Below are 10,848 nucleotides of genomic sequence, written 5' to 3'. Positions count from 1 at the left end.
ATCCTTCCCGAACCGGTTTGGGGGGAGGGGCTGTGTGGGTTTGCTTACTGGAGGAGCCCTAATTTGGAAATTCTCCTCCAAATTTGCCCTAAACCACGACAATTCTCAGAGTAAATGCTCGGTCTGGATGCACACTCATCACCGAGAGATAACTGGTGCTGGTTTGGGGCAGTGTTGCAGTGTGATGCCATTTCCTGTTTCACCTATCCCAACCCCCCAGGTGTGCCAACCTCTCCTTTACCCTCCCCCTTTTCCATCCTGCTGAGAGCTGTCTGTCAATCTTAACATTCCAGCAGGGTCGTGGTGTGGTTGGCAGAAGTTCAAAAGGTGCCCCTCAGGTCCGGGCTCATTGGCCTGTCCAAGTGTCTTTATCCCTTGAGCCTTCCCCTCCTCCCTCCTGGTTGGTGTCTCACCTGTGTCTTCCCCTCCCCCTGTCCCCGGGGCTTAAAAGGAGATGGGACCATGCAGTCTGGATTCTGTTGGGAGCTGTTACAAGATTCAGAGTCTGTCATCCTGGAATAAACTCTGGATTAAAACTCTACGATAGAATCCTCTCCTGTTTCTCTTCACCGTCACCTGAACCTTTTCCACCAGAGGTAAACTGAGTTTCTACTATGCCTGGATTTGTTGTGAGTGCCTAGCTGCAGCATCCCGCCAGCCAAAGGTATCTCTGAGGTGAAACACCACTGCTGCCGCCTTTGGCCCAGCAGCAAGGGTCAGTCGAGGCCAGGCACATCCCACCTGGAAATATTGGGAATAATATTCCATAGGGCAGGTGAAGGAGCTCCTCCCCATCACAAAGACAGAAGCTTGCAGTGTTCAGCAGGGCTAGGAGTGGGCATTTTCAAGGCTGCAGTCTGGAATCTGTGTCAAAGGGAACCAAATAATGATTAATTCCTCATGCAGCTTCTTGGTAAGCTGTAGTTCAGATAATAAAGAGCTCAACTCCAATCCCGCTTTCATCCTGCCAGGATATTCCCACCAGGAGTCACACTCTAATGGGTGCCTGAATGGATATTTGTGTCCTTCCCCAGGCTTTCCCTACACGCAGCGCTGCCGCCTCACTAACAGCTCCCCGGTGCCCCTGACGTTCCAGCTCCGCATGTCGGACGATGGCACGCAGCCGGCTTTGGACAGCATGGATCAGATCCGCAGGGACACTGACCTAGCCTGGAGGAAGGGAATCTATTTCTATGTGGAGCCCAGGGAGTTCACCATGAATCCCAGCCAAGGCACCATCCTCCCTCAGGGACACCAGGATATCGAGGTACGGCCAGAGCCCAGCCACAGACGCTGCAGCACCAGGGCTGGAGCTGCACTGCAGTGTGGGAGGGCTTTAGCTCTGGTGCCAGCTTTGAGCATCCTGGCAGTGAGAGATCTGCACTGCTGGGAGGCCTCTGCTAGCTGGCTTACTCAGGATGTTCCTCAAGAAGCACTGTTTAGTTTCCAAAATCATATGCTGAGGTCACATACCTTATGGTCAAGGCCTGAAGCCATTCTTGTGTTTCTGAGAGGGATTTATTTGATTGCAACTGGGCAGAGCAAGGATGAGGGTAGAAGGTGGCTGTTAGAGAGATGTCATTGTATAAAGCAGTTAGCTTTTCTTGGTCTCATTTCCCCCATTCTGGGGAGCAGAATGATTTGTGTTCACTGCAGGAATCTCCAGTGGAGACAAAAACTCTGCAGCCATGTGTAGCAGTTTGAATTTATTTTATTGATTCCTTGTTAAGTGGTTTGTTCTGTTGTACCCCCATGTTCTCCCTGAGTTGGTTTACCCCTGGGTTTTACCCTTGCTCAAAGCTGTCCCTCATGCCATTCCCTGCCCCTTGTTTGAGCTCTTTCCCTGCCTGTCAAGGCAACCCAGCCCCTTTTTTTCCACAACCTTCTTTGCCAATTTAACCTGGAGCCAATCCCTGTCTGCAACACCCCTTTGGAATTCCCCTATTCCTGGAGGCCCCATTGGCCCTTGTGAGCCATCCTCTCTACCCTCCTGCCCCAAGTGGCCCCAGACACTTGATGAATCCCCTCAGTGCTCCCCTGAGGATTCCCTATTGGTTTGCTGTTTGTATCTACACCCTGATTTGTGTCTGTACAAAAGCCCTTGCACAGGAGTGCCCAGGGCTCTTTTGGCTCTGATCACTTTGCTTGGAATAAACCCTTCCTTGTGGAACTTCAGGACAGAGAGCCTCCTCCTTTCTCCTCTGCCTGGTCCCTGTGGTGGCTTGTCTCTTGCAGCATAGAGCAAGTGGCTCTGAGGGTTCTGCCTCTGGTAAATGCCCATCCTGAGGCAGTTCCCCACTCCTGGTGTGGTGCCAGACTTCTCAGAGCCAGCCCGGGCTCTGGGTCCCACAGCAGCCATGAACTGCCCAGCACCTGCTGGGCCACACTTTGCCCTCAGCTTCCTGCTGTAAAGCTGAACTCATTGTGTTCAAGTCAGATTTCTTCTGCATGGATGTCACTGTAGTCAGATGAGAAATTGGACCCTTAATTTGAATGCAGTGGTGCATAGAGCTGTAGTCTAATGTTTTAATGTAGCTGACCTGTGCCCTGATAGCAAGGTGTGTTTAACAAATCTGGTATTGCCAGAAGGCTTTTGTTACTCTGAGACTGTGCTCTACACATGGAGCAGCAGAAGAATTAAGGCCAAATCCTCTCTCAGGAACAGAAGGATATCACACATGGGTAATGAGCTTTTGCAAGGAAGAATTGACGGTTCTTCTCTTCCACCAGGTGACCCTGTGCTCCAACACGGTGATGGAGTTCTACCAGAGAATGCTGGTGGGCCTGGAGGGTATTGGCAAGGGAGTGGCAACCCTGATCATCACAGCCAGGTACCAGCTCTTGCCTGGCCTCCCCCAGGCACTGCCTTGCACAGGCTTTGCTGGCTGCAGCTGCCAAGGAGAAGTGCTGCTAAATGGCCTCATGTTGTGCCAGCTGGACATGAGAACAGCAGTGCTTGGGCAGCAGCCTGTGGTGAAAAGCACCCCTGCTCACAGCCCAGCACGGTCCTGGGCCCTCTGCTAAAGGCACCAGCAATGATATCATTGATTGGCCTGGGTTTTGGTGCTTGAGGTGGAACAAATTTCCCGAGGGCCTCCTCTCCTTCTTCCTGCAAGAGGTGGAGTTGTGCTGGTTGTGAGCACCGTGCACTGGTTTGGGCCACACCAGGCAGCCTGCTGAGAGTCAGGGTCTGGCTCTGTCCATGAGGGCACATGGCAGGGGGAAGTGGCTCCCAGCAAGAGTGGTAAGGGCAAGGTCTTACGAGGGGAAAGCAGCCCTTGATGTGGCAGGTCAGCTCCAGTTATTCTCCTTCCCTCTGCTTCCCATTTTGAGCTTTGATGTTCTCATAATTGAGACCAAAAGTCCTTGTTGCTGCAGCAGAATTCCGTGCTGCTGTGGGTGTCAGTTGAATGCCAAGAGGGATGCAGCTCCCTGGTACTGTTCCCTGTCCCAGGCAGAGCCATCCAGTCAGTGCCTGGGCTGCCATTCTGTAAAGCAGGTGGAGCTGGGGCCAGTCAGTGCCTGGAGCTGTGCAGTGAAGGAGCCAGAGAGCTGCAGGGCCTGGCAGGGGCTGATCAACCCCTCTGTGGGGCAGCTGCTGTCTCGTGCCCTCCAAGGCTGGGGCAAAGAGCTGAGTTCTCAGGCAGGGCAACAGCACCATGGGAGAGAAGGGAGTAATTTTTACTGAGACACTGGAGTTGTGCGTTCCTTGAGCCTTAGTGAGCACTCATCCTTGTTGGGAAGGCTCCCCCAGAGCTTGTGGGTTACTGGGACTGTTACAGGAGTCCTTGCAAGCCTTCTTGGGTAAATGAGGGGCTGAGGCAGCTGTGGCACAAAGTGCTCTGCCTGGGGCACTTGGCAGCCTCTGGGTGCTGCCTCTCAGGGTTTGCCCCTCCTTGACAAGACATGTTGGAGTGGGAAGAGGTAGAAGACAATTTATCACTGTAAAGCTGTTGAATGTGCATTTGACAGTGACCAATGTGTTCTGCTCCATTTCCCAATCTTTGGGGGTAAACATTCTCCATTCTTTCAGTATCTATGATTGCCCTGGGGTCATCTCTTTGCCCAGATGTCTCGTTCTGGAGCTCCACTGTCTCCCCAAGTGCTGCTGTATGATGAGTGCCACCTGAAGGTGCCCTGTGACAGGAAGATCCTCATTAGGAATCCCAAGCACCTTCCTGGCTGCGACAGGCTTATTCCCCAGGTTTGGCATCGCATCCACCTCCTCCTGTCAAATATTATTGAGGAGATTATTAGGGGGAAAAAGGGGTTGGATAAGACCTTGCTGGTTTCTATTCAGTCTTAAAGATCTGCTGAGAACAGGATCTTATCTGAATGTAAACTTTAGGAGGCAGTTGAAGCTCCTGAGGAAACAGTTGATGTTCTGGTCTTCAGAGTGTTTTCTTGTGGGAGATCTTACAGGGTTGTGAAAAGCTGCTGCATCCACAGACACCAAAGCCTGTGCTGGCAGCCTCCTTGCAGGATCCCCTGGAAGTGCTAAGCCTACAATTCTTGCATCTTGTTTGTGCCTTTTACCTTTATCCTGGGGAGTTTTAAACATGTGTGTAAGTTGCTGTTGTAATGGATGTTAAGGAGTCTAAAGTTTCTTCAAAGGTCCCTCTGAAGTTGCATTTCATTCTGTCCCTTCCAGAAACGCAAGGAGGACTCTGCTATGCTCTACTCCAGCCCCAAGCCCTGTGGGATTGTGCAGCCCCAGAGCACAGCAGAGATCCCAGTTGTGGGGGCAGTGCAGGCCCTGGGCACTCATCGCACCAACGTTGTTATGAGCGTGTTTGGGGATGAGAGAAACCCACTGGTGAGGGCAAGGGGAGATGTGTGCCTGTGTGCAACTGCTCCTGGCAGGCTGCACAGGGACAGGGATTCTGTCGGGGAAAACAGGCACAGGCTGCTGGGGAGAAGGACAGGAGGGATGGGTGGCACAAACAGCTCCTGCCTTAGAGGTGGGAATCTCAGTGTCTGACACTGTTGTTGTTCTATTATTTCTCTAGAGTCTCATACTGTTGTTCTATCAGATTTCTAAAGTCCATACCTCTTTGGTGTATTCTTATGGCTGCAGATCTTCACTGACTCCTTCTTCTGCAGGCTGTTCTTTCTCTTTCTCTTTCTCTTTCTCTCTCTCTCTCTCTCTCTCTCTCTCTCTCTCGTCAGGGCTCCTCCCAAGGCTCTCCCTGACTGGCTAACCTGCCCCCTTTTATCCCACTTTTATCCCAGTTCTCTTCAATGGTCACAGCTGCAGCCCAATTATATTCAAATACATTTCCTCTACTATATGACACAGAATGGAGTTCAGCTAAGCTGGAATCCAGGGTCATTTTAGTTCATTTTTCTTTAAAATGCTGTTAACTTTGGAAACATCTGTTTGAAAATCTCATCTCTCTGAGCACAAAAGAGGATGTCAGAAAACTTCTGGGAACCTTGAGCTTTCTGTAAAAGAAAGGAAAGCTGGCATCTGAAGAGTGATTGCAAGGATTGAAACTTCTATTAAGACACATGGAAATGATGAGGCCAAATTCCCTGGATGGCACCAAACATCTGAACCTGGGCCATTGTGGCACTGCCTGTAAATCAGTGAACAGGAAGGACAGGCAAGGCAGGCTGTGCCAGGGAGCCTGAAGTTTGACAAAACATTTTCTTTCAACTATCAGGCTGCTTCCCTTAAAGAGAAGGAAATTTCTCCCCACCAGAAGAACCAGTTGTTTAACTGTCAGCCTGGTCTTAACTAAAGATTTCTTGCAAAGGTAAAAGCTTTGGGCCAATAATTTGTAGTTTGAAAAGTTCTCTTACCTTAATCCTTTTCAATTTGGAGGTGAACATGTAATTTCCTTTTTCCCCAAAAGCCCATCATTTCAGCTGGAGAGTGGTAGCTGTCCCTAAAGAGATAACTTGAGCAGGGTTGAGCTGTTGAAGGTTTTTTAGGTTTCCCTGTTGTGGTTTGTTTTGGGTTTTTTTAAAATCTTTCTTGCTTGCTTCCTGGAAGAGAGAGCACAATTACGGAGCTCAGGACGGCTGGCAGAAATCTCCCCAAGCCCAAGGCTGGCAGAGCTTGGCAGGATCCCAGCACCACAGCTGATGGATGGATGGATGGATGGATGGATGGATGGATGGATGGATGGATGGATGGGGAATGCGACCTGAGTCACCTGGGAGTGTTGGAAAATGTCAACCAACCCCCCCAGCAGTGTCAGGGGAACATTCCTGATAAATCCCTGGTGGAGCTGCAGAGTTTCTGGCCTTGGGCGCTGGGGGGGCTGTGGTGGCTGGGAACTGGCTGGGTCTGCCCCTGAGTGCCTCAAATCTCACCTTTTTGCTTGCCTTCTCTGTCTTTCCCTCTCCCACTGTGCTTTTTGCATCCCCACCAGGTGTTCATGCCTGTCCTCTGTAGTTGCTCAGTGTAAGCAGTTGCAGCTGCTGCAGCACCTCAGTGTCATCCCTGGGCTGCCGTTAGAACAGACCTGCTCCAGCCTGGATTGGGAAGGGCTGGATCAAACCATTTCTCAGTTCAACATGCCAGCACCCACCCAGGGGCTGCATCCTGACCAGGAGCTGCATCCTGACCAGGAGCTGCTTGTGCAGGTGTCGCTCCCTCCCACTGCAGGCCCCTGTTCATAGTTATTTATTTTCCAGATATGAGCTCTACCCACCTAAATTCAAACCCCAACCACCAAGGGGGACAAGAACCAGTTTGGATTGCCCAGCATCTCAATGGAGGCAGTTCAAGATCAGAAATGTGGAGGAGCCAGTCACAGCCCTGAAAGAAGTGCAGGATTTTAGCCAATCTTCAGGAGCAGAGGTAGATTTTCTTGTACATCCAGTGCCTGTGTTGGCTCCCCAGCCTGCCAGCACTAAGTCCTGCTCATGCTGAGCTCCCTTTTTGCTGCCCTGCTCTGCTGTGCCCTGACAGTGGGCTGGGCAGCAGGGCCAGTAGCTGGACATGGGCTGAGTGGGGGGGAGAAACAGGAGAGTTTTCCTTGGAGAAGCTGACTCAGATCCTACAGGCCTGTGTTGAGTGTGGGATTTTTTGCCTTGTTTCCTTCCCAATGTAAGATAAGGCTTTTCTCTGCATCATCATGGTAAGACCTCCAGCTTCCTTCCCAGAGCAAGCTGGGATGATCCTGATCTCCATGGAGCCTCTTCCCAAGGCAGCCAGACTCCCTGTTTGCAGGGCTCTGCTTTTACCCAGAGCTGCTGTTGCACTGCTGGCCCTGAAGCTGTCTTACAAAGGGAGACTTTGCAAAGTGGCTGTCTCTTCCTCCCAGCATAGAAAATGGCTTGTTTTTCAGGTGCCAGCACCAAGTCCTGCAAACCCTCACCTGCCACGAGGCTTGGAGGGATTCAGGTGCTCCCTGGACGTGGCGCACACTCCCCTGGGAGCGGAGAAGGCAAGAGGGAATCTGTCTCACTTGCCCATTGTCAGTGTGGCAAGCAGGGCTGGAGCTCCCAGTGCCACTGGGGGCCCTCAGCATTGGCCACAGAGGGGCCTCCCATCCCTGCAGGCCCATCACAAAATGCTGCTGAAGCAGCTGCTTGTTGGAGAGGCCGTGCAGGAAACGTTGTAGGGCTGCCCAAGGATGCTGTGCAGCACCTCTGGAGGGCACTGCTTCCCCTGGAACTCCTCAGGTGGTCCACAGGAAATTTTTGCAGGAGCTTTTGCTGTAGCACCTTGAGAAAGCAGCATTTAAATCAGAGAGAGAGGGCAAGAGCCTCAGGAGTCAGATGAGCTGTGCTCAGCGCAGATGAGCTGCGTTTCACTCAGCTCCAAGAGCTCTCACTCTGAGGCTCCTCCTTTTCTAAAAGCAGGAAGCTTTTAAACTTTTTAAGGCAAGTTGTGCATCAGAGAGAATTTCTACTGCCAGGAGACATCCCAGTTCATTTTCATGTAATGTACTAATTAATGCATTACCCCGTGAGTATGGGAGAAGAATTTCCCCATGGTCCCTGCACTGGCATGGATGCAGGATGAGGTGAGGGTAATTCTGGCAGTGTTTGGGGAATAGGCCCCTCTGGCTACAGCTGCACTTTGCTCCAAGATGCTCTTCTGCATCCATTCCCATGCTCAACACCTCAATCTCTCCTGTCTTCCATCCAGGCTTTCAGTATCCTGCCACTGTCAGGTGTGCTGCAGCCAGGAGAGAGCCAGCAGGTCTCCTCCACCTTCTCTGGCCACCTCAGCAGCACCTGCAGTGTCCCGGAGCTGTGCCACGTGGAGGGAGGCCCCACCTCCGAGGTGCTGGTGCCTGGGGAGGCCTCACTTCTCAGCTCCTCCCTGAGCCCCCGGGAGATCAACTGTGGCTCTCAGGCCCCTCTCAGGGAGAGGTGAGTAAGCCTTCCATGGGTTACTGCTCTTCCATGGGTTATTGTCCCTGCAGGGCTTCCCTGCTCCAAGGACTCTGAGCTCAGAGGTGCTGCATAGCAAAGGCCAGCAGCAACACAGGGATGGCCACTCTAAGCTCCCTGGCTGCCAAGAGAGGAAGGACCTTCTTCTGTTGAGACAGAATATCTTCTTCTCTATTTGAGTGTTGAGCCCTCCTGGCTTAGCTGCTGCCTGCAGGGAGCTGGGCTCTGGGCTTGCCTTGGCACTGCCTCCAGAGGTGTCTTGAAGTCCATGGAGTTGAGTGGCATCTCCATCATCTCCCTTCTTCACCAAAACTGTGGGATTGTGGTATGGGAAGGTGTGGGGTACAGAGCAAACCTTGCTTTGGGTCCTGCTCCTGCCACAGATGAAATCCTTGCAATGCTGATCTGCCAGGGTTCTCTTTATGGTGGGACACCACCCAGAAAAGCGCATGTCCTTTAGGCTCTCCTTCAGCTGCAGCAGTAGGCAAGCACAGGAGAAGCTCAGCTCCAGCGAGGCAGCCCAGCTCAGGACACACAGGCCCAGTGTGGAGCTGGGAGTGGAGGTGCTTCAAGCCAGCCTGTGTATCAGGACTTCTTCTGAAGTTGGTTTCATGGGGAGGAGACGGACAAGGCTGCTTCCAATGGTTTCCATGGCAGCCAGCACTGGTTTGCTTGGTCACAGCTGGGTTCCAGCAGGAAATCTGGCTGACAAGATCCTGTCTTGCAGGAGAGGAGTTCCTGCAGCATTTGCTTTCTGACTGATAGGATTGTTCTCATTAAGGAGCAGGCTATGAGTCATTAAAACTGAAGATCACGGACAGAGACTCTCTAACTAATTAAAGTTAGACAGTGGTATGTTTATTAACACCGGCGGGTGGCACCAGAGTCCTCCCTAAAAGGCGCTGTCCGAGGTTCTTTGCCCTGTCTTTATTGCCCAAGATCTTATATACAATACATCTGCACAAACCCAGCACCTCCCATCCCCGCTCTGTATTCAAATGAGGTCATTGGTCCTTCACACCTGTGCAATTCTTCCCTTGAATTGGGTCAGTGGTCTCTAATTGGGTCAGTGGTCTTAAAGAATGAAGTCAGGAATGTCTTCATCAGGTCTCTGTGACCAATCCAAGGTCCCCTGCTTAGTGATTCATTGACATCAATCCCAGGGGCTAAACCATTGTTCTCCTGGTTTCTTATAACAGTTCACTTACTCTACTTCCTCCTAGAAAGAAGCTCCTAATGGTAAACAATAGAACAATCAGCTCCAGCTTAAGCATCTCATAATCATTAACCTATGGTCTGCCTGTCTAACTTACAGCTTGATCAATGTGAATTGCTTCTAACCCTCAGCTGAAATCTGAACTCTTTAAAATCATGCTTCAGCTATGCCCAGGGAGAAGGGGGCTGAATGAGCTGAGTAAGAATTGTAGGGGAGATAAGTAGATGTCAGCAATCTGTGCTCTGCTTTAAACTGGGAAGCCAAGAGACAAAGGGCGTTTTCAGGCATCAGCACAGAGAGCTGGTGGATCAGCCTTTGGCAGGGGGCTGGAGGAGTCTGGCTGTGCCTTAAGAGTGAGCTTGCACAGTCAAGACCTTATGATGGCAAAGTTTAGGTTTGGCTGGTCCTGGAAGTCCCCTTCCACCAATGCCCTCACTTGGGATGTTCCTAACCTCTGTGGGTTGTGGAGAATTCATGGAAATGGCCTCAGGGTCAAGGAATGAAGTGCAGGGCCAGCCAGGACTAGGGAGCCCAAGTTTCTGGTGGGACTCTCAGCCATGTTTTCTGTTTTGTCTGCAGAAGGGAGCTGAAGCAGCTGGCTCAAAAGCTTGAGGAGGAGGCAAAACCCTTAGAGGAGGAAGAGAGGCGGAAGGAGGAAAAGAACGGTGTCTCTGTGGGGAAGCAACCTCCAAAACTCCCAGAGAAGGGGAAAACCCCCAGAGAAGAAGGAAACCAAAATCCCAAGAAAGGAAACCAAGGCCCCAGAGAAGAAGGAAAGCAAAATCCCTGAGAAGAAAGAAACCAAGGCCCCAGAGAAGAAGGAAACCAAAGCATCAGAGAAGAAGGAAAACAAACTCCCAGAGAAGAAGCAAAACAAACTCCCAGAAAAGAAAAACAAACCTCCAGAAAAGAAGGAAACCAGATTCCCAGAGAGGAAGGAAACCAAAATCCTAGAGAAGGAAACCAGAGCACCAGAAAAGAAGGAAACCAAAGCCCTAAAGAAGAAGGAAACCAAAGCTCCAGAGAAGAGGGAAACTAAAGCCTTAAAGAAGAGGGAAGCCAAAGCCCTAAAGAAGGGGGAAGCCAAGGCCTCAAAGAAGGGGGGAACTGAAATCCCAGAGGACCCAGCTGAGTTGGAGAAGAACTCTTTACTCTTTATTCACACAACTCATTTTACACAGTTTGACAGACCTCGTGAGCAACTTTAGTTAGTTCAGAGATTTCTTGCCATTTATTCTATTATTGGTTAATAAAATAGATTTTACTTGTGCATCAAA

The 10,848-nt window shown here is 51.0% G+C and overlaps 1 protein-coding gene across 2 annotated transcripts; it reads left to right on the top strand.

Annotated features, from left to right (window-relative positions):
- The first annotated feature begins 2 nt into the window (after positions 1–2).
- On the top strand, positions 3–10,848 carry LOC139600879 (retinitis pigmentosa 1-like 1 protein). 2 transcript variants are annotated; one of them, XM_071449445.1, is made up of 6 exons: positions 3–1,267; positions 2,731–2,831; positions 6,646–6,811; positions 8,108–8,334; positions 10,151–10,329; positions 10,378–10,848. In XM_071449445.1, the coding sequence occupies exons 1-6, from the start codon at positions 887–889 to the stop codon at positions 10,608–10,610; spliced, it is 1,287 nt and encodes a 428-aa protein (XP_071305546.1). In that variant the 5' UTR covers positions 3–886; the 3' UTR covers positions 10,611–10,848. The 2 variants fall into 2 exon arrangements, with proteins under 2 accessions (XP_071305546.1, XP_071305547.1); XM_071449446.1 differs by having other exon boundaries at positions 10,151–10,848.

The sequence above is a fragment of the Agelaius tricolor genome, unplaced genomic scaffold (genome assembly GCF_023055355.1).
Source record: "Agelaius tricolor isolate 1412-34295 unplaced genomic scaffold, bAgeTri1.0.p SCAF_29, whole genome shotgun sequence".
Taxonomy (NCBI): domain Eukaryota; kingdom Metazoa; phylum Chordata; class Aves; order Passeriformes; family Icteridae; genus Agelaius; species Agelaius tricolor.
Note: the sequence above shows the minus strand (reverse complement) of the source record. Positions and strands in the feature narration are given on the sequence as shown.